Source organism: Lepidochelys kempii, chromosome 11 (genome assembly GCF_965140285.1).
Source record: "Lepidochelys kempii isolate rLepKem1 chromosome 11, rLepKem1.hap1, whole genome shotgun sequence".
Lineage (NCBI taxonomy): Eukaryota > Metazoa > Chordata > Testudines > Cheloniidae > Lepidochelys > Lepidochelys kempii.
The window spans coordinates 56736926-56760480 of record NC_136390.1 but is presented as its reverse complement, the minus strand read 5'-3'; the positions used below and the strand labels follow the sequence as shown (position 1 = coordinate 56760480).

At 40.0% G+C, this 23555-nt stretch overlaps 1 protein-coding gene and 1 long non-coding RNA gene across 12 annotated transcripts in view; one reads left to right on the top strand and one right to left on the bottom strand.

Moving 5' to 3' along the window:
* Positions 1 to 23555, top strand: part of ANKRD44 (ankyrin repeat domain 44) — a 215680-nt gene that overhangs the window by 164435 nt on the left and 27690 nt on the right. For all 11 annotated transcript variants that reach the window (XM_078848004.1, XM_073306276.2, XM_073306275.2 and 8 more), the window contains 6 exons: positions 7196 to 7267; positions 10770 to 10971; positions 18931 to 19009; positions 20205 to 20322; positions 21043 to 21259; positions 22040 to 22127. In XM_078848004.1, the coding sequence (XP_078704130.1) occupies positions 7196 to 7267; positions 10770 to 10971; positions 18931 to 19009; positions 20205 to 20322; positions 21043 to 21259; positions 22040 to 22127 (776 nt within the window). The remainder of the gene's footprint in view (positions 1 to 7195; positions 7268 to 10769; positions 10972 to 18930; positions 19010 to 20204; positions 20323 to 21042; positions 21260 to 22039; positions 22128 to 23555) is intronic.
* The window catches only part of LOC140895769 (uncharacterized), a 45190-nt gene continuing 31865 nt past the window's right edge, over positions 10231 to 23555 (bottom strand). The window contains exons 3-4 of the long non-coding RNA XR_012154348.1: positions 12623 to 12898; positions 10231 to 11007 (exon numbers count right to left, since the gene is read on the bottom strand). This is a non-coding gene — a long non-coding RNA (uncharacterized LOC140895769). The remainder of the gene's footprint in view (positions 11008 to 12622; positions 12899 to 23555) is intronic.

Below are 23555 nucleotides of genomic sequence, written 5' to 3'. Positions count from 1 at the left end.
AATTAGATTGGTATAACTGTGTCACTCAGGGGTGTGAAAAATCCACACCTGAGCTACGCAGTTAAACCAACATAATGCCCGGTGTAGACAGCACTAGGTCAAGGGATGAATTCTCTGATCAACCACTTCGGGGAGATAGTTTACCTTCATCCACGAGAGAACCCCTTCCATCTGCGTAAGTAGTGTCTTCACTGAAGCGCTTCAGCGGTGTAGCTGCACTGCTGTAGTGCTTTAAGTGTAGACAAGCCGTAAGTAATTTACACAGAGAGTGGACAGAGGAAAGGAGCATAGCAGGAAAATCAGATAACCAGGAGCATGTACAAAAGGTGCAGATTTAAATTAGCTCAAACCCTACTTCAATCTATACCTTCTTCAAGCCTCTTCAAGCATCTATAGGCCTTATCTGCATTAGAAAAGTTGCACTGATTGATTTCAGTTTTGATTCACAGATTAATCTAACTGAACTGGCGTAAATCTGAATTGTACAGGCACCTAAATTTATTTAATCTTTAAATTGCATTAGATTAATTCAGTAAATTACTGTGCTAAATTACTGACATAAGCTAAATTGATTTATAAAGGGTTAATCTGGTTTAAGATCCTGATTTCATTAAAGTACTCAACCAAGTGCTTGTTTCCTGGATTGAGGTTCACACCAATTTGTCTTGATCAAGTTTATGCAGCTTTTCTAGTATAGATACCCTTACCCCTACTTACTGATGTGTAATTTTGTATCACTTTATACATCAGCTTTGAATTTAGCCCTTTAATTTAGAATGAACTCTGAAGCTAAACATGTCCTCCCTTTGATGTAGAATGGTACAGAGGGTAATATTCTATTAGTCTGTGAACTACCCAGTTCTAACCATGCTGAAGTTTGTTTTGTCCTGCCTATGCTGGCCAGGAAACTGTGTTAACACTTAGCCAGCAAGAGCAATATTTAAACACAGGTCTGGCTAATATGTTTTTCCTGCAGTATAAACAGTGCTTGAGTCTTCATATTGCAATGGAGAAGCGGAGATCAGTCTCAAACTTATATGTCACTCTAATATTTATGCTCTGTTTTGAAAGTGGCATTCTGAAATCGTAACTAATTGCTTATTCTGGATGACCTCATGTACTAGAAGTTATATCTGTACACATTTTTTAATGCAAAAGTACGCTATTCTAATATTTCTGTTTTCTTAATTGCCTTCTGATTAGCTCTGTGTGAGTGTGAAAATTTCCATATGCTATTTGCTCGACACCCTTTCAAAATAAATACCATGGCTAGATTATCACATTATACCCATCTAGCCTAACGGCCTGCTATTTTATGTGATTAATATTAATTATACTAATTCAGGGGTGGCCAGAATTTACCAATGAACATTGCCAAAGAGCCACAGTAATATGTCAGCAGCCCCCCATCCGCTACCCCCCTCCAGCCCCCAGTGCCTTCCATCCACCAGCAGCCATGCCAATCAGCGCCTCCCCCTCCTTCCCCCCCTTCCCATCCGCGGCAATCAGCTGTTTCGCAGTGCGCAGGAGGCTCTGGTGGGGACGGGGGAGGAGCGAGGGCATGGCAGGCTGAGGGGAAGGGGTGGAGTGGTGGCAGGATCTGGGGCAGAGCAGGGGGTTGAGCAGTGAGCACCCCACAGCACATTGGAAAGTTAACATTTGTAGCTCCAGCCTTGGAGTCAGCGCCTATGCATATTAACCTCCGCAGAGCTGCATGCGGCTCCAGAGCCACAGGTTGGCCACCCCTGCACTAATTGAAAAAGTTCATTAACGTTTAAAATATTCATGTTTGAATGGAACTCTGAATATCTATATAAAGGTTGCATTACAGTGTAGGGTGGGGTACTTATCAATGGAAAGGCTCTCATTGATTTCAGTGGGAGCTGGATCAGACCTTTACTTAACACAGTTACCAGCAACACGCATAATGTGGTGCATCAAAACTTTTGAACTTGTCAGATCCTGTTTGCAACCATGAATTTCTGTCTATTGTATGATTTAACGTAGCACCCCTCACTGTGATATGTATGGACTGAAATAGCTTCTAACTTCTTCCTTTCAGCAGCCTGATTTAAACATTTTATGAGTGACTAAACTGTTCATCTGCCATTCTGTCTAATGATTATAAATTTCAGAAATGCCATGTAGAGCTTTTCCTTATTTTTACTAGAGCTAATTCCTAGAACATACTATATAGCCTGTAAGAAGAAGCATATAAACCATCCTGTATCATTGAGTGATACATCAGAACCAGAAAAACATGGACAATAATTGATCATAATCCATTATTATAGCCAGAGGATTAGAACAGGCAGCAAATCCTCTTGATGTCAATAAATACCCCTCCTGTAAAAAACAGTGCAAGAACTATAAGTATTTCTAATCGTGGCACAGAGTTGAGAGAGACAGGATACAGTTTATAATACCAGCTTCACAGGGTAATTAACTAGCAGTGACATAACTAAGTCATGGTCATAGGAGTTTCCTTACGTTGTACGAGCTTTGTGAAACTAGCATCATACTACTAAAAACCCCGGCAGGGAAGTGGGTTCAAAAGAGGTTGGCCGGGTGTGAAGGAAAATGAAGCCTTTTCTCCAGCTCTTCGTACATAAACTGACCATTTTAAAATGTGCTTGTATCAAGTGAGGAAATGTAGAAAGATGGGTATCCTATCCCTAATCTTTTAAAAAGTGTCACTCACCACTTTTACTTAAAATGTCCCTTTATGATGTTAAGTTATTGACACCGGCTTAAATGCCGCAGAAGCCTAGTTAGTAAGCAACTAAGAGGACTAGATTGCTCAGGGGATTAGAAATGTGATATGAGAAGCCTTTCACTGCCAGGTATTGGTTTTAGTCCAGTTCAGTAGTGATCAAAAATTGCTAACATCTGATGGTTAGTGGATGGTTTTGTGTGCAACAATGAATTCATCTCTGGCCTGTTTTCAGTGGACAAGTGTCCACATCACAAAAAAACAACCACCACCAAATTTTGCCAGTTCTGTTGGTTAAGAGTATTTTGGTCTCCAGGGCTGTCAGTCTGCCACCTTTCATGAGCACTAAATTCACATATGTTTAAAAAATACCTAATTGTATATAATTTCTGCACAAATGTAATGCAAGATGAATGCATTATGGAGTTAGAACTATAAGTGTACTCCATATAGATCCATTACTTTACATGTATCTGTTCTTATGACAAATGTGGCAATAACAGGAGTGTAGACAACTTTTTTTGAAGGGTGGGATGGAGCTAGAGATAAAATAATAGCTGCTGAATATCACTTTAATGCGTAGTCTTGCACCATAACTAAATTTATTCACTTTTATTAAAGTGAGATAAATGAGCTTATGTTCCAAACTCAGTTTCCTTTATTTATTAATTGAATCCCAAAATGTGTGTTGAGGGGACAGGTCTAAAATCATCATGACACCTCCCCTTCTCCCCCAGTCGCCTAAGCACATGAACAATTGTAATTTATTATGAACAAATTACAAAGCCATGGAAATACTGACAAAACCTTATCTGCAGAGGCATTTTGCACAGTAACAGGGACCTGGCCTTTTTTGTCCGTTTTGTGGGTGTAATGTTTAATTCTATAGAATCCATGTGGAAATTTAGCTTTAATTAGTATGAAGAATTACATGTAGCAAGATGCACTCAAAAATCATTATTTGTATCTCTTTGAACTATTGAGGCTTGTTTTCTTTTTCAAATTTCTTGTCTTGTATTTTCTGGCTGTGTATCTGAGAGCCTGGAGAGTTACCAGGTTTACCATCAAATTTGTATTTATGCTTGACTTTATGATGGAGAAATTCACCATTTTGAGTAGTAAGCTTACTAAGATTAGTCTGCAGTATCTTAAGATGTTTTAATTCAAGACACTAAGATTCCTTTTGTGAGAGCTCTCCAATCCTGCAGTTTTTTCATCTAGAGCCTTAATTCTGGTAACTTGCAAATTATTTTTTCTCTATTCGAAAGACAATTATCTGTCTTGCTCAAAAACTTCTAGAGCCTCCTAACAGATAAAGGGAGAAGTTCCATGTTAAGGATCTGATCCCAAAATATAGTGGTTTGATGTTCAATAAATGGGAGGCATTTAATTAAAAAAGGGATAGATGTTAAGCAGACAGGGGAACCGGTTTAGTGGTCACTTTTATTTTTAGAGGTTCAATTACCCACTGGAGAAAATAGGAATTCAGATTAATCATCTGTACAAGAGCATGCCTCATGGAACTGAAGACTACTGGCCAAATATTTAGATTAAAATGATGCTGAATACTAATGTGTATGTATTGGCTGCTCACGGAGAAATTTCTCTGAAGAAAATAGGCACCTTAAAAAAATAATCCCAGTTGTCATCAAATGCAGATTATTAAATAAGGATTTTTTGTAAATGTTTAAATAACTGTTGTGACAGGGTCAGGCCAGATGGCTATAGGAGAGTAATAGAAAGCAGATATATTAGCCCCAGGCTAAGTAGGTCCCTTTTCCCTGGGTAAGGTAACAGGGAAGGTTCCAGAACAATCAGAAACCTTCTGGAGACAATTAAGACAGGCTGATTAGAACACCTGCAGCCAATCAAGAAGCTGCTAGAATCAATTAAGGCAGGCTAATCAGGGCACCTGGGTTTTAAAAAGGAGCTCACTTCAGTTTGTGGTGAGGAGCTGGGAGCAAGAAGCACTAGGAGCTGAGAGTGAGAATGCGGACTGTTGGAGGACTGAGGTATACAAGCATTATCAGACACCAGGAGGAAGGTCCTATGGTGAGGATAAAGAAGGTGTTGGGAGGAGACCATGGGGAAGTAGCCCAGGGAGTTGTAGCTGTTCCAGGAGGCACTCTAGACAGCTGCATTCCACAGGGCCCTGGGCTGGAACCCGGAGTAGAGGGCGGGCCCGGGTTCCCCCCAAATCCTCCCAACTCCTGGTCAGACACAGGAGGAGTCGACCTGGACTGTGGGTTCAGAAAAATGTCCAAGCTGAGGGCTGCCGTGAAGCTCCAAGGCGAGCAAATCTGCCAATAAGCGCAAGACCCACCAAGGTAGAGCAGGAACTGTGTCACACTTTATAAACAGAGAGGAAAACAAGGTAGGAATTAGAGAAGAGCCCAAAGTGGAACAGTAAACCCAACTCCCACCTCCACACCACCCAAAATTCTGAAAGATCAAATTGCATGCTTGAGGCCTGTATCTGGAAGGGAGTATATTTTGTATTAACATACACGAATATTGAATTATCAGCAGTGTCCAATGTTAACATATTTTTCTTTCCCAATTTTAATATTTTTTAAAACACTAACCATGTATTTGTAAATAAAATCAATTTATTTTCCTAGAATTACAGTAGAATTATACATATGCATATCTTTGTGGCATTTGACTAGATTGTTAACATTAGATGGGAATCGGGTTGGATAGTTATGATGGGTCAGATTTATTCTTGGTGTAATTCTGTTAAAGTCAATAGAGTTATGTCAGGGAAACATCTGATATTGTGTCTACAGTTTTTCTCCTTCTCATACAAGCATCTTCATACCTTCTTCCATGCAGCCCTATATGCCTGGAATGTTGCCCCTAATACTGTATATGCCACAAAATCTTCCTCTCCTCCTTGAAACCCACCTTTTTTCTACAAATCCTCAACTATCTATCTCCCTCCATCACAAAAATAAATAACTATAAAAAGAACTGTCATGGCTTCTGCAGCCCCACAAATTTATTAATTACTCATCGCCCTTTCCATCAACTCTTGCCTGATATTATTTCCTCCAGCATCCTCTTGATGTCATACCCATACTCGTCTTAGATCATAAATGCCTTAAGACAAGGACCGTCTCTAATTGTAGTGTAACATTCCGTGCACACCAGTGGCACTGTATACAAACACATCATCACCCTTGCAGCTTCACTTGGACACGTTTTTGGACTCCACTTTCTATCTGTACAGCGCCTAGCACGATGTGTTCCTGGTCCATGACCAGGACTCAGAGGCGCTATAGTAATATAAATAATAATCATCCCAGTGAAATTTTGCTACTGCTGTTAAATAGCTGCCATGTTCCATTCAGGTGGTGAATAGTTATCCCACTTGACAAGCCTGTAAAGTGCTTTGAGAGCTGTCTGTAAGTATGATTAGTTATGAGATGTGCTGGCCTTGTCATTATAAAGGTAATTCCTGCTTTGATAAGCATATACAAACACATTACATTCTTCTTACAGATTTATTTATCATTCATAATTTGGGCTAAGGGCTCGGCTCTGCAAATCCTTCTTCCTTTGTGAGTAATCCTTTCTCATGCAAGTCGTCCCTCTGATTTCAGTGGGACTCTTAACATGGATGAGAATGTCCTGGGGCTTAAACTAGTTTTGACTTCATTGTATCAAATAATTGGAAAATATTTTGTGGGGGAGGTCACAACAAAAAGCTGTTAAACACTCATTAAAAACCTTCCTTAAGTATTTGTGGGAAATGTCTGCAAACAAAATATTTTTGTCTGCCTGCTGATTTATGACACTTGAAGTGGCAGAGGTTATCCTATCTCACTCTGAGTAAAAGTCAAGCGAGGACAGGAATTTGGTTAGTACAAGAGGTCATTTCCAGGAAGCCTTACAGGTGGTGATAGTGCTGCAGAAATCCACACATAGACTTTTGCTTTCTAATTTTATCATTCAGTTAGTGTATCTACATATGAAGCCTATGTATTTAAGAATAAGTTTGTTGTTGTTGTTGTTTTTTAAAAGACCACATTTCTTAAAGTTAATAGTCACTCAAAAGAGAACAAATTAAGGGGGCAATCCTGCTGCCATTAAAATCAGTGGGTAGTTTGACTTCAGTGGGAACCAGATTGACTTTTAAATCTAGCATCTATTTTACAGAGGCAGTTGACAGAAAATAACATTTAACATACAGTAGAGTACACCATACTCTGGGCACTGAAAGCCACTTGTATAGAAGTAGGATTCTTAGTGTTTTCTTTTATGTTTAGAAATTGGGTATTCTTGAAGATTAGTATTAAAATCTTCCTGGTACTTCCGTTGGTATATAGTAAATCTGGCAAACATTTCTCTCTTCACCAAAGTAACCGTAAACCTGCTTTTAACAAGTTGTAACTTGTAATCTGATTTGTTTTGTTTTAGATTGCTGTGGAAGTGTTTATGCTTTGCAAGACGTTTTAAAACTACTCTTCTTCTTTTTAGCTTCTGGAAAAAACCAGCAACATTTTTGATGAACCAGATTCAGGAGCTACTAAAAGTCCTTTGCATTTAGCTGTAAGTATACGACACACATTCAGTGTTTGATCAGATAAATAACCACTTAACCTCTGTGAAGTAAGTAGACCTGCATTGTAACAGCTGGAAAGGGACTTAGGACCAAGATTTTAAAAAATGCTTCCTTGATAGGGATTAAAAAAAAAAACCAACCAAAAAACGTAAGGGAGCTAGGTGCACAGTTCACATTGAATTTCCTTTGAAACTCCGAGCCCTAAATCCTTACGAAGGTATCTAACTAAGGGTATGTCTGCACTTCAAGGCAGAGGTATAATTTCCAGGTCTAGGAGACATTCATGTGCTAGCTCTCACTGAGCTAGCGTGCAAGCCACCCAAGTTATGTATCTAGCGTCTCTGAGGGAATGCATTTTGGGCGGTGAGTTGTTTGTGCCACCATGGCTACATTCTGTTTTTAGTGCACTAGCTTGATCTGCGCTAGCGTGGGTACGTCATCTGGAGCTGGGAATCACACCCCCAGCCCCAAGTGTAGACATACCTGACTTGACTGGGTTTTCAAAAGTGCTGAGCACTCAGCAGCTCCCACTGTAGTCAAGAGGAGCTGCTAGCTGCTCAGCACTTCTCAAAATCCAGCCATTTATGGTCCCTAAAGAAGAATTTAGGAGCCTTACTTTAGGAACTCGGTTTTGGAAAATTTTGATTATACTTTTTTGCATCTACATGTGATTCTGAAATCATTTGTATTACTGCTGGTGTATAATCATACTAATTATACTTAAAATGCAGGGGGTCCCTATCCTTCTCACATTACAGCAATGTAAAACCAATGTGAGTCAGAAAAGAGCCAGGCCCAGTAGGTATGCTGTAAATATTGAGGACAATCAAATCTTTAAATAAGGTTAATAGTCTGGTTCATACCTAAAAGGCAGGAAATTCTGAGTCCTCAGGGTTAATCTTCCCTTAGATACATATGTATGCTTCCTGTTAATGTTAATAGGAGTTAGGCAGGGAAAGAATTAGCTTCTTTAATCCTTAGTTGATGCTATTTTTGGAAAGTCATAATTTTTAAGGGTGAAAAATAAGACTTGACTTGGAACTTCAATGACTATTAGTGGGTGTGGTTTTTTTTACATTTGTATTTCCTTCTTGTAGGCCTTTTTCATGAACTGTTTCAACTATGCAGAGATTAATGCAAAACACCCCAAGCAAAACAAAACAAAAAACCCCCAGCATGTGACTGAGTCCAATGATAAGCAGTGCAGTTCATGTCCACTAGAGTTGGGTGAACCGTGCAAATAATTTTCATGGATATTCACTGGAGTTTATAAATGAATAAGTTTCAGCTGGTTTCATCCCTCTTTTTTGTTTGAGTTTACTGGCTGGCATACATGTTCCCTGAAACATCAAATATAAACAAACTTTCAAGCTTGTGACTGTGAACATTTGCACCGGAAACCTCTTCTGAGAATTGCTCATATTCAATCAGAGACCAGAAATAGTCCATGTAACCTCAGTGTCCACTCAAAATAGCACAGATTTTTACTTTACAGCAAAGTGCTTGCTCACAAATAAATCACAGCCCAAGGATTGTTAGAAGAAATTATTCAACAATTCAATTTGAATAATGTATAAATTACAGAACATCACAATCAGTTTTAGAATGCGTCTGAACTGGAAAATGGGTGAAGTGTATCAAACCCTTTGTTTCAAATTATTTTGCTCTTTCTCTCGTAATGCATGTTCAGTGGTTTGTTTTTCACAAAACTCTCTCTGCAGGGTTTAATTTAAATTTTCCTGAAACTGAATGAGCAGTGAGACTACATGTTACCTGTGCTATCTGTGGATATACACAGGTTCCCTAGCATATGCACACACCTGACTTCTGATGATCTCTGCATCTTGTTTTTGAAGCAGCTGTTTTTCTGAAAGCTGCTGTAGAAACTTAAAATTCAACTAAAATAAAATAAACAAAGTCCTGATCCTGCAAAGACTTAAGACATGCTTAAAATCATACAACTGTGAGTAGTTTTTTTTAATGGGACGACTCACAGCACTAGAGTAAGCGTGTGCATAATTCTTGGAAGGGTCAGAAGCCTACTGGAGAAAATATCTTCTGGTTTCCAGTTAGAGAGTTCACTAATTTAAGGGAGTCCCTTTTTCTGTTGTATTGATGCATTCAAAAAAATCTCCTATAAAGACAGCAAATTTGTCATGGGAAATTTTGCAAAAAGTCATGGATTTTATCAACAGTTGACTCTTTTTTTCCCACTCAAATTCCTTTTCACCCTCCTCCTACCCCATACAAACTTAATTTTGGCAATTCCTGACTTTTGGCGGCTTACCAGTGCAACTTTAAGGTTCTCTTAATACTGTCTTTTGTATGGAATACTGTGGGTTAAAAAGAGAGGGCTGGGGGAGGGGGACTGGAGGTATTTGACCAAAGGAGGGGTTCATTCTTGTGGACTTCCAAAGTTGCATGAGACAAAGCATTCCAGGGATGTCTAGCCAAAAAGTTCCACAATTTTTGGCAAGCCACTATTTTATTTTTAAATCAACCTGGTGCCAGAAGTTTTCTTCGTTTCCTTCTCAACCCATCCCCCATATCACATTGGCCTGAGGTCCAGGACAGGCAACAGAGTGCTGGACGAATGAGAGGTTTAACATCAACTATCTTTCATCCTGTCAGGGTTAGAAATGAGAGCCAAACACCTTTGTAAAAGGGAAGTTCACCAGGCAGGCTTCTCCAATGAAGCATTCTCTGGCTTTTAGTGCCAGAAGGTCCCCAATATGTGAGACCCTAAAGCTGCAATATTAATAGGTAATTGAAATAGCTTTTCTGTATGTTTTACAACTTAGAATTTTTCTCTTCCACAGAGATCTCAATAATTAGGCTTATGGTACTAAGGTAATTTGGCCTCACTATAGAAGTAAATTTGACTTTAAATATCTAAAGTATTTTTTATTTAAAAGACATTCCATATAAAGAATATACAAAGATGGTGTGGGTATAAGTTTTATGTGCACTTCTTTAGGCTGGCATGCAGAACTTATTTGTGGCTGAGTAATGTGACTGTGTCTGACTCACGCTGTTCAAACCTCTGCGGCACACTACGCCATGCTGTCTCTTCTCTCATATTTATATCCTGCACGTGTCATTACATTGAGCTATCTGTACACATTTGATAAGGCTTGATGCAGAAATGATTGGGTGAGGTTCTTTGGACTGTGGCATGCAGATCAGAGACTAGATGTTCATTATTGCCTCTTATGTAATTAAAAAACACAAATTTTCAGGCACCTGAAACCCTCTGGCCTCCTATACCATTCACACTGGAATGTGGGAAAACCCACATGTACTTGGGAGTCTCAGGTCATAGAACCATAGAATAAAGTATCTCTGTATTATAGTTTCCATTGTGTTCAAATGACTATCACAATGAAAAATTGTGCTCCTGGGATGCACGTGTTGTGCTTTTCAGTCAGGAGAGTAGTGAGTAAGATTTGTATTGCTTTATTCCCAATATAACCTGTTTTGGATTTCTAGGCCTATAATGGTCATCATCAAGCCTTGGAGGTACTTCTTCAGTCTCTGGTAGACTTGGATATTAAGGATGAGAAAGGACGCACTGCCTTGGACCTGGCTGCCTTTAAGGGACATGCAGAATGTGTTGAAGCTCTCATCAGCCAGGGTGCTTCCATCTTGGTAAAAGATGACATCACCAAAAGAACCCCGCTCCATGCCTCAGGTGAGTGTAGTTGTATTCTCTCTTGAGAGAGAAAACCTATAACAAGACAGAGGTTAGTAGTGATGTTTGCTTAGCTACCATCTCTTTTGAAGGTTATTGCTAACCTAATTAATTATTGGAGCATTGAGACTTCATCTTTGTGAACTGCCACCAGGAACTAGAGCTAACTATCTTTCCATTTCTCAACTTTCCCTTGTCCCCATGAAGTGCTCCACTTCTCCCCCTACAGCCTGACCCTAGACCTCATTCACCAGGGCTATTTCCTCTCTCCGCACCTATCTTCCTTCTCTGATGCATGATGGTTTTCCCCCACCCCACCTCATACTTGATGGTTTCAGGCTAGAGAGTCAGATGAAGACGTAAGTAGCAATGAGGCAGATCTTACAAGGAAAAAAGACTGAAAATCAAGGTGGATCCCACTGATGATGAAGTGAGATAGTTTGTACTCACTCCAGATAAGTCCCACCCTGCCCTTCCACCGCCAGAAACCTTCAGTGGCCTTCTGCAACAGCACATCCCCCACCCTTTATTTCCTCTAAAACCTAGAGAAAATCATCAGTTTCTAAGTGTTATCCACCTAGCTAGTAAACTTCTTGGGAACCAGCCACTTCCATAAGGGTTAATAGTCTTTCTCGCCTTCGTTTGTTGAGTGTTCCTTAGCAAGTCAGGTACTCTAATTACAAAGTATGGAATTGGTGTCGTACATCTTAAAGGCTGTTCGTTAACATGTTAAAGATTTCTGGCTCCCCCCCCTCTGATCTATGTATAGTTAACAAACAGAACAATGAACCTACTTGTCATGGTACCTCATACTGATGGATTCAGTATGGTCCAACAGCAACCTCTAGTGGCAAAATAGAATCAGTACATTGTTTGCTATAGATTCGTTTTCAGGGCCAGACTTACTTGTCTTCCTGCACAGCTGTTTTTTCTGCTTAGATTTTAGAGATGTGTGCACATTTTATTCTGACAAAAATGCAGTCATATATGCAAATGGGCAACACAAAATAAAATATGCTGTGTTTACTTTGTGTCTCACCTTTGTCTGCAGTATATTTTAACTGTATCTAAGGAAAACCTGGATTGTAGACCTGTGGTATAAATTAAACAATATGCTTTGGACTTCTTAAATTGTGGCTCAAAGACGCATATATTAATGTTGCCACAGTGCAGCAAAGGAGAGCTGTATGGCAACTGCACAAACTGATTATCAGAAGTCAGTGAATTTTTATTTAAAAAAAAAAAGAAGAAGCTTTAGATGGTTGTCTAATGTGTCACTGAGTGTTGACTGTAAAACGCAGTGCAGATACAATGGTATAATTTCCTTTCGATACATCACATGCTCTAATTCCTGTATAGGATTAATAGTGCATGTGGTGCAAGAGGAAAATAGACACCATACAACGCCATGATTAAATGTAATATGTGCACATAAGATTTGCACTGTGAGAGATCCTGCTCTGCAGATGTGTTAGCCATAAGTATGGATGTCATTTGGTTTCCTTTCCTTTCACCTCATCTTCAAATTGTGCCTCCTGCTTTATTTCCATATGTTTATAGTTCTGTCAAAAAGTCCATGCCCTATTAAAGCTACTAAAAATTACATATATTTTCTTATTGCTCATATTTTTCAGTGTGTATCTATACCTACCAGAGTCCCGCCTTATCATGTTGAAGGCTCGTGGTGGGCTGGAGTTGTCCCATGTTGTCATCTAGGCAGCTAGTACACAGGTTGTTAGCCTGCAGTTGGGTATTTAGCCTGAATATATTATTGTTCCTGTCAGCTGTAATGGATTGGCATGCACCAAACGTTGACTGCATCCACTCACTTCGATTGGGTGGAATATATCAGAACTGCTCAAAGCTTTAGGCCCAAGTCAGCCAGGTTCTTAAGCACCTGACTATCCTTTAAGCATGTGAATAGTCTCTGAAAAGTAAATGAGACATGTGGTGTGGTTGAAGTTGGACTTATGATTCAGTATCTTGCAATGATTTTACCTTCTAGTGGTTAGATACCTGAAAAGAGGATAGAAGTTAGTGACTCTCCATTAGCTTTCAGCAATAATGTTAGCTCAAGAGGTAGAGCCTTGTGATACTGATGCTTTAAAATTCTGCAGGCCTTAGCCTTTTGTTATTTTTCATCTAGGGGAAGCATGGTATCTGGAGTTGCACAATCAGAGAGGGTCTTGCTCCTTCCCATTAATTGTGACATTTAAAAATTGCTGAATTTAAATGACATCACATTATTCAAAGACCAGAGCACAGTCAACCTGAGATTGGCAAATCATTATAGCTTCAAGATGTGACAGAAGTACCAGTGAAGAATTGTGCTCACAGTCAGCTCCTGCAGACTCAAAAGACACCCTGGGAGTTTGGTATTTTACTTGGATTGAGAAAACATAATTACTCTGCCACCAAAAACCTCCAATTCTATTTGTATAACATGGTCCGGGCTTAAGGATTGTCTGCCTGACCTCTGTGTAATGTTGCAGTAATGAGGATGGTCACAATAGAAGGTTTCCCTCTCCTTTAAAATGTGGTCAGACTCTGGAAAGTTATTTGTGCAAATGGCATAGCTGCTTTCCATGTTCACTGTATTTCAGTGACTCAATCTCATGTGTGCTCAGTTTAAAAAAAAAAAAATAGAGCCTGATTCACGTCGGCCTTTCTGCAGTCTTATGCTGGTTTAATGCCATTTAAATCAACAGAGTAAAGCCTGCAAAAAACTAGAGTAATGCAATTTTGAATCAGGCCCAGAATTTTTCTAACTGTCAAAGTTGCAAACTGAGTTTGGGCTGTGAAGAACAAGCAGTATTCACTCCGGCCTGTGCATCATCACCAGTATCAAAGATTTTGCAATTCAGAAGTCGTTCATAATTCTGTTGTAGCTGCACAAGTTCTGTTGTAGCTAATACAGAGTCCACAGGTCATTCTCACAGGGGTGTATGGATTCTGCAGTGCTAACAGAAGTAACATGTAGTAAACACTTGTTTTGTTTTTTGTGACTCAAAATACAGACAGGGAACAGATCTGCTGAGTATGGAGATGCTATTTCTACAGTTATTTTTCTTACCATTGTCACACTCTAATCACTGTTCTTTATCTTGTCTACCTTAGGGTTTACGTTGCCCCCCATCACCGTAGTATCCGAGTGCCTTACATGTAAAATCAGTAGCAATAGTTTAATCCCTAGAGGGCTTCCTGGGGTCTTCGGCATGTCTCCCTTTTTGGGTAAAAGCTCTGCTAGGAATATGAACAAAGCAAGTTAACCTATAAATCTACTGTAAACCAACATGGACTAGGTGTGTATGCAAAAACACAGGGGACTCTAGAAGAGAAAAGAGTTGAGCTAGATACATATTAATCAGAAGGCAAAAAACTGCATATACAGGATAAAGACTTGAGACTAACTCTTCTTAATATATGTAGAGAGAAAGTGTGTGTGTGTGTAAGAGCTGGGGGGCTTTGTCTTCACCGACACACAGGTTGTTTTACAGCAAGATAACTAATGTGTGATAGCTATCTTCCCGTAAAATTCTAGTGCAGACAAGGCATCTGTAGTGTCTACAGCGACTAGCTAGGCAAGCTCAGTACTATATTCCCTGCCTCTCCTAGCTGGCCTCATGATAAAACTAAAGTGCCTTGTTTTTACTGTGGGATAGCTAATGCACATAGGTAAAAACACACCTTTTTGGGTCAGCGAAGACATAGCTAAAGAGAGAGAGAGAGAGCTCGCAAGCATGTGCTGGCAGGGGCACAAAGACGATGTGCATTCATGTGTGTTTCAGAGTAACAGCCGTGTTAGTCTGTATTCGCAAAAAGAAAAGGAGTACTTGTGGCACCTTAGAGACTAACCAATTTATTTGAGCATGAGCTTTCGTGAGCTACAGCTCACTTCATCGGATGCATACCGTGGAAACTGCAGCAGACTTTATATATACACAGAGAATATGAAACAATACCTCCTCCCACCCCACTGTCCTGCTGGTAATAGTTTATCTAAAGTGATCATCAGGTGGGCCATTTCCAGCACAAATCCAGGTTTTCTCACCCTCCACCCCCCCACACAAATTCACTCTCCTGTTGGTGATAGCCCATCCAAAGTGACAACTCTTTACACAATGTGCATGATAATCGAGTTGGGCTATTTCCTGCACAAATCCAGGTTTTCTCACATCCCACCCACCCCCATACACACACAAACTCACTCTCCTGCTGGTAATAGCTCATCCAAACTGACCACTCTCCAAGTTTAAATCCAAGTTAAACCAGAACATCTGGGGGGGGGGGGTAGGAAAAAACAAGAGGAAACAGGCTACCTTGCATAATGACTTAGCCACTCCCAGTCTCTATTTAAGCCTAAATTAATAGTATCCAATTTGCAAATGAAATCCAATTCAGCAGTTTCTCGCTGGAGTCTGGATTTGAAGTTTTTTTGTTTTAAGATAGCGACCTTCATGTCTGTGATTGCGTGACCAGAGAGATTGAAGTGTTCTCTGACTGGTTTATGAATGTTATAATTCTTGACATCTGATTTGTGTCCATTTATTCTTTTACGTAGAGACTGTCCAGTTTGACCAATGTACATGGCAGAGGGGCATTGCTGGCACATGATGGCATATATCACATTGGTGGATGTGCAGGTGAACGAGCCTCTGATAGTGTGGCTGATGTTATTAGGCCCTGTGATGGTGTCCCCTGAGTAGATATGTGGACACAGTTGGCAACGGGCTTTGTTGCAAGGATAAGTTCCTGGGTTAGTGGTTCTGTTGTGTGGTATGTGGTTGTTGGTGAGTATTTGCTTCAGGTTGCGGGGCTGTCTGTAGGCAAGGACTGGCCTGTCTCCCAAGATTTGTGAGAGTGTTGGGTCATCCTTTAGGATAGGTTGTAGATCCTTAATAATGCATTGGAGGGGTTTTAGTTGGGGCCTGAAGGTGACGGCTAGTGGCGTTCTGTTATTTTCTTTGTTAGGCCTGTCCTGTAGTAGGTAACTTCTGGGAACTCTTCTGGACAGTGGGGTGGGAGGAGGTATTGTTTCATATTCTCTGTGTATATATAAAGTCTGCTGCAGTTTCCACGGTATGCATCCGATGAAGTGAGCTGTAGCTCACGAAAGCTCATGCTCAAATAAATTGGTTAGTCTCTAAGGTGCCACAAGTACTCCTTTTCTTTATTCATGTGTGTGACACCCCTTCCAGCCCGCCTCGTTGCTGTTGATGGGATTACCAAGGGAGCCATTACTAGTCCAGAGTAGAAAGAGAGACACCATATGTGACTTTTATGTATTTTCTCTAGTAAAATAACACAAAGTATTACACGGAACGGGGCTGTGCACAATACTATAAAACCCAATCACAAACACCCCCCACAAAATGACTAGGAACTAAAATTCCCATTCTCAACTGTTCCATGACACTTCCTGAAATTGAATAATTTTTATTGTGTTGTTTAGAGTGTTCCATACAGAAGCTATAGCACCTAAATGAATGTCCACACGATAACTCCCTAGCAGCCCATGGATACCACTTCCATGCATCTTTTATTACAAAGCAAGCAAAAGTGTATGGGCAGAAATCACACTGAATGAAGCACTTGAATTACTTTGTGTGTGTGTGCTTGAGAGAGAGAGAGAAGGCTTGCGTGTGCACGCACACACTCATCCTTTCAAACAATCACACAGACACTCTTCATGAACAAAACATTTGAAAGATACTCTGCTTGGTTGGTTTGCATTTCATAGAATTTTACACAGCTCTGTTCTGTGTGAAGCTTTGTCATTTTACTAGAGAAATAATACAACTAAAAGTACCTACTTTTTCCAGGCATGTCCAGCGAGAACACCTCCTGCTTTCTCCTGGGGATACTCTCTGTACGTTACATCATTTGGCCCTGTATAATGGTAACTTTCTCTGTAGCCTAGATTAGATGTGGCTCCCACTGCAATTCGCATTAACCCCAGTCTCTGCTCTGGCCAGGAAGGGGCCTCTAGAGAATTGCAAATGTTCCCTCTAGCACTGAGTGTATGGCTTCTCTAGTGCTTAGCTAGCTCCTACTGGCTTGAGACCAAGGGACCAAACTCACATTCCTTGCAAGATGTGTAATGCTAAGTGGCTGCTGGGCCAACTCCTGAGACTTTCTTGGAGTGTCTGTTCTACTGATCATTTACCTAAACCCTTTTCACACATTCACAGTTCCTACTGAGGGAGAGATTTGACTGTGAAGCAGTGACTCATTTGCACTGCAGAGCTGTTTACATGTTCTGCGTATGCCATTACTTAATGGTAAATATCAGAGAAATTCTTATTTTTGTAGATAGAGCAGCAAAGGTTATTTCTGGGTATGCAATTTAAATCCAGGATGATGTGTACAAGTTTCTCAGCCAGCGCAATGTGACATGGCATTGTGCACAAAGTTCGTTGCATCAGCCCATGGATATCAGGCAGAGAGAAGGAACAACTCTCCTGTTAGGATGGGAACAGGATCACGTTATATGCAGATGATGGAGAAATTATTGCAATTAAAAACAACCCCTTGCCCCTCTCCCCCCAAAAAAACCACCCAGTGCTGTATCATCCATTTGGTGGATTGTGTAAACGCAAGTCCTGCAACAAATGAAAAAAACAAAAATGTTTTGAGTGTCTAGCCCTACTAAACATAATGTGTTAAACTGAGAGAGGTTTTCTCCAGGTCTGTAAGAGCTGTAAATCTGTAAGGATTACATTTAATTTTTTTTCTTCAATTTGAGAAATAGTTCTGACACCAATGTTAAACTAGAAAAATAGAGGAAAAACTCAGATTGAATTCTTGGCTCTGCTTAGCCCTCTGCATTGACGAACAAGGAAATTCCTCAAATCCCTGTGCACTGTGACCCCCTGCTAACTGCGTCGTGAGGGTCCAAAGAGTCTTATCTAACCTCCATTGGCTAAGGAAGGTTGCCACAAAGCAGGGCCTGGAGGGATGAGAGGAAGATGGGAGCTCTCTGTTGAGAACTGATAGAGAAAACCACCTTTTGATAATAAAGACTGAGAATTTCAGAAGTGACGATGATTTGGGGTGCCCAGTTTGAGTCCTCTCAAAAGGGCCTGATTGTCAGAGGGCAAGTTGTCATCACTTCCTTAAATCAGGCCCCTTTGAGGTCCCCAACTGGGTATCCAAAACCGCAAGTCACTTTTGACAATCTTGGCCAAAGGCTGTGGGGAAAGTAGGAGGGAACAGGGGAGGAGAGACTAGCTTTGAGACGAACAAATTGACTTAAAAAATTATTTATTTGAATAAATAAAGTGAATTCTTGACATTTATGCCATTGAAAGGTCTGAGGTTGGCAATGGGGGGTGGGGGGAGACTGGATGTCCTCCTGCTGGGTACAACCTGGGGAGCAGTAGCACAAGCTTCCCACACTCCTCCACCAGTGTTACCTCATCCCTGTTCTGTAGGGACTAACTCAGAGGGTGTCTCCAGTCAGTCCTTATGCCTCTTGGGTGCCTGTTGTGGAGACACGTAGCAGTAAGGTGCCCAAGGAACAGCATACACAGGTCCAAGCAACAATAATAAGATTTGCTCATGTAACTGCCAATGCATTAAAAATAAGAAGTACTGTCTCATCCAATCTGCAGGATTCTGAAATGTTACTTCCTTTGGTAAGAGTCTTCTCAAATGTGACTCAAAAAATATCAGATACTTTTTTGCGTTGCTTGTTTGTGATTTCTGTATGTAACAAAAACTATCCTCTTTTTGCTGTACTGAGAACCAAGAGCACAATTTCATTAGTACAAGCTAAGTGAAAATTACTTGACTGTTCATTTCTGTCACTGGAAAATGTCTTCTCCCACCTTAAATAAACCTCTCTGCCATAGGTGTTTTGAGGGAACAGTGTCTGAAATGCAGTTCTTGTGTTAGTTTCATAACTGTGTGTTAGTTTTTATATGTTTACAGACTGGTAAATTTGTTGTTTCTTTCTAGTCATCAACGGTCACACACCATGTTTGCGGCTGTTGCTGGAAGTTGCAGACAACCCTGATGTGACAGATGCCAAAGGACAGTATGTTTTTTTTTGTTTTGATACAGTACTGTGATATGAATGACAGCTCCATAAATTGCTCACAGCATCGGTACTTATACTGTATACAATACTTCTACTGTATATAGTACTGTATACATCTCCTGCACCACTCCAATTTTTCCTCATAGAATTTGACAAACCTTACAAAGTACACATTCAGTTGATCAAAGCATGGAATAAACATTAGCAAGGGGGAAACATTATTTATTAATTTTAGATTCTACCTCAATCTTTATGCAATTCTTCTGAGATGTTTAAGGCTAAATTCAGTTAAAGGTTAAATCCAGTTAAAAATGGATCAGTTTCTGAGCTGTTTCTAGGGAGATTCTCACCCCTCCCAAAACATTGATATCTTAGGACATACTTGGCCTTTTGGGACAGCGAATTTGAACAGAGTATTAATTGAATGTGACACTTAAATTGGAGTTGATGTACATGATGATGGTTTTCACTTCTCATTAAAGGTAGTTACGGAGGGAGGATGCAAGTATATTCTAAATGTGGAAATTTTGAATAGCTTTGAAATTTCACCTGGGAAAACACAGACAGATGAATGCCATGTTTTTAAAGGGCATCAGTTTCAGTCCCTGAACCATCACCTTAAAGCAAAAGGAGAATAAATCCCGTTTTGAAAAGAAGTGGAAGAAATATTGCTCCAGTGTCTGGCTGAGGGATGATCGGTGCAAATGAGATACTGAATGCAATTGGCTTTCCCTCCCTTATTAAACAATTCTGCCCAGGATTTTTTAAAGAATTTAAAAATTACATAAATAGTTACCTTAATAATTAGAGGGGGTGATTACACAAGTGAGCTTCATGGTTTATCATGAAGCTGATATTCTGCTGCGGGCTGCTGATAATCAAGAGTTATTAAAGAACAAATTTTTAACATGGACTGGCTTGAACAATGCTGCAATATAAACTGCCTACAAATCAGATATGTGTTTCTCTGTTAATAATGATTTTGTTGGTTGCATTGCTTAACAATAAAATTGGACAAACAGTACCTTAATTTGGGTTATGTAGATGAATATAGGGCATGAAGATGTTGGTAGAGAAAGGAAGTGTGGGGAAAATGGCAGGAATTCCTGGTGCCCCTGATCCCCAAAGGATAAGTTAAAAGTGGAAAAATGCCATGTGTTCTTAAAGCTGTGATTAACTTCTTATTTTCTAGAACCCCACTGATGCTAGCTGTGGCATATGGGCACATTGATGCTGTTTCCTTGTTACTTGAAAAAGAAGCATCTGTAGATGCAGCCGATCTCCTGGGATGCACAGCTTTACATCGAGGGGTGACTATTTAATTTTATGACCCTTAACTATGCATATTAACTTGATGGTTATGGCTTTTCTTTTATGAACAAAGGGGTATTAAACTGAGAGATGATTGTAAATAACTGAAAATATTGGGAAGGCTGGGTTAAAGAAGTATGTAATAAGTTTTGAGTGGGAGGCAATGAGATTTGGGGTAGATATAATCTCTTCTCGGAGTAAGCTCCTCAGTCAAGATGTAGTTGCTGAGAGAGCTGATAGGGTTACATGTAAATATGGCCATGTCGTGAACAGTTTTCCAAAAGAGTCCTGGAAATATCTGTATAAAATAGAGACCATTGCATAAATCTTCTGTTCCATACTGATAACAATACATGAACATGATTAAAATACTGTACGAGATAAGCAAATCAATGTCAGAGGCGGCAGATGTGATCGTAGTAGCTGGATTACTGCAGCAGCTTTCTAAAATATTTGATATTTTTGGTAGTATTGTTATTGCTCCTCCCTCACCCTTTCTTCCCTAGTATTTGTGGTTTCATTCTTGATTGACCCCCATTCAGTAAGACTCAAAGAGGATCTTTAGTACTCAGGCACTCAGGGGAGCAAGTAGCTTCTCACCAATTTCCTGGACCCCAACCTTTCCACCCAGTATTCAAAAGATACATCATGTATCTCACATATCCTTTGCCACAGCACTGACACTATATCAACCTGCTGATTCACTTCTTTGTTATCAGATTATGACTGGGCATGAGGAATGCGTTCAAATGCTGTTGGAACAAGAAGTATCTATCTTGTGTAAAGACTCCAGAGGCAGGACACCTCTACATTATGCAGCAGCTCATGGTCATGCCACTTGGCTGAGTGAATTACTGCAGATGGCACTGTCAGAAGAGGACTGTAGTTTCAAAGATAATCAAGGTTATACACCATTGCACTGGGCTTGTTATAATGGTAAGATTTTCTCTTTTTATACCTTTTGCCAAACTCAACTGTGGGTTTAGTGTTAGGAAGTAGAATAGTAAAATAGCTAGCAGCATAAAAAGTTTGAGATGTAGATTCTCTCCTTTTGCCTTTTGAAGATGTAGCAAGAAATTGCATCAATTATCCTTCAAGTCAGAAGGCAGGGAGATACCAGCAAAACAGCAACCTTGCTTCAGGGTCAGCCACTAGGTGCATGCCTCAATCATGATGCACACTGGAGCCATCCTTTGGAGGCTGGGCATGAAATCTGGCATAACTCCCAGTGACATCACTGAGGCGAGGATTCCATCCTACTAGAGCCACCTCCTGTACACTGGTGCATGAGACTATCCCCCCCGTTACTGTAATACGCACAGTACAACAGGCTGGCATTAGTGTCTTCTCATTAGGGTGGTTTGAGACTGTAAGTCGAACACTAAGTTTCTGAGTACAGAGTGATAGATGGCTGACCAACTCTGAAGATCTAAAAGACACTTTTGCAGAGTGTCATAGCACAATGTGAAAACACAAGAGACCTTTTTTTTTAAAAAAAAAAACAACAGCGTCCAAATGAGAGATCGGTCTAGTTCGCAGCACCTCAAAAAGTATCTCATGCTCCTTAAGAAGCATAAGTTCTCATGCATAAGAACTTACGTATGCAGTACAGCCTAGCTTATTTCAGAAGCTAAAATGCAGTGCACATGTGACCTTAATATGAAAATGAGCTATTCTCCTGCTGTTTATAACAATAAATCATCTGATCTCTTGTAGGTAATGAAAACTGCATAGAGGTACTATTGGAACAGAAATATTTCCGCAAATTTAATGGTAACAACTTCTCTCCATTGCACTGTGCTGTGTAAGTAGAAGTATCAATATTAAATCTGGCTCTTTTGCTTTAGGATGTATCCAGAAAATGAGTAGTATGAAAACAATAAAGTTATCTGGGTGTAGAGATAATAGTACTAGCAAATGATTTTTAGATCCGATGATGATGTCCATACATATCCTTGTGGTGAAAAACTGGTGCTATCAAGAGCCATATAAATTACTGCCGTTTTGAGTGAGTTTGTTACAAGTTTCATCTAATGGCCTGAAGCTGCACTCTCATGATTACAGGGCAAGCTGCACCTCTGTTCCCTTTCTGGCCTGAGTGCAGCATTAGAGAAAAAAGGATTTAAAACAAGTTTACAGAAATATTTACCTTACCTCAAGTTCAACCATCCCCTAATGGTGACCTAAGCGGGCTTCGCTTGCTGATCAACCCCCAGCAGGCTCCTGGCGCTGAGGCTGGTTTCAGTCTGATTCCCTTGAGCGCTCTCTCCCCCAAGAGAGAGCATCCCTCTTTAAACCCTGCTACAGTTCTTTGTTCTTCTGTTTTGCCAGGTTCTGGCCATTCCTGGCCATAACCAGTTTTTGTAGGTTGGCTGAAGACGGAGGCAGAATCATCAAAATTCTGGCATTGTGCCTTAACACTCGGAAGTGTTAATAGATGGCTGCCTTGAGCCATTCTTCTTCTTCCTACCTGCATTTAAGACAGACTTCTATTCGTACATATTCATACAGTAAACATCCCAATAAGCAGGCAAACATACACTGTCAGTAAATTACCACAGGCCAGCTCCAAATCTGCCTGTCACACTCAGAAAAAATTAGCTCAATTTAGGGCAAAGCATATGCAGTATTTCGGGAGAATGTGCTTTTTGAGTGGGGTAAGCCAGCAGAAAAATCAATAAGAATTACAGAATCAAACACAAACATTCATGATTCCTGCTGAGGTTTAGAATTACTGACTTATGAACTCTTCATTCTACTGGTAGTATAATTATCTTCTCCCAGAAATAACTGATGTGCGGATCCTATATAAAAACCCACTTAAAATAAAAACTGGCTGAAACTTGATACATAAAATCTGAACCCCAAATGGTCACTTTTTTAAAAAAAGATGGTCTCCTTCTCCCCAGTAGAGCAATCCGGAGCCAGGGACCAAAACTCAACAAGCTCTTCTTTGGGTTTAAGATAATAGAGGTCATTGTCATCCATAAAATGACAGCATTTATATAGAAATAGTGGCTTGACTAAAAGGTTACTAAAAAGTGACTGTATTCTATGAAAAAATAGTTTTTTATATTAACTATAAAGTGACATATGCTGAATGTAATAATTACAGTTAATATTTTTAAACATTAAAGACTTCATTGAATTAAGTTTAGATTAAACTGGATTAAGTTTAGAAGTGTGTGCAACAAGAGTGATGTAGTGGTGGGAGTCTGCTATAGACCATCGG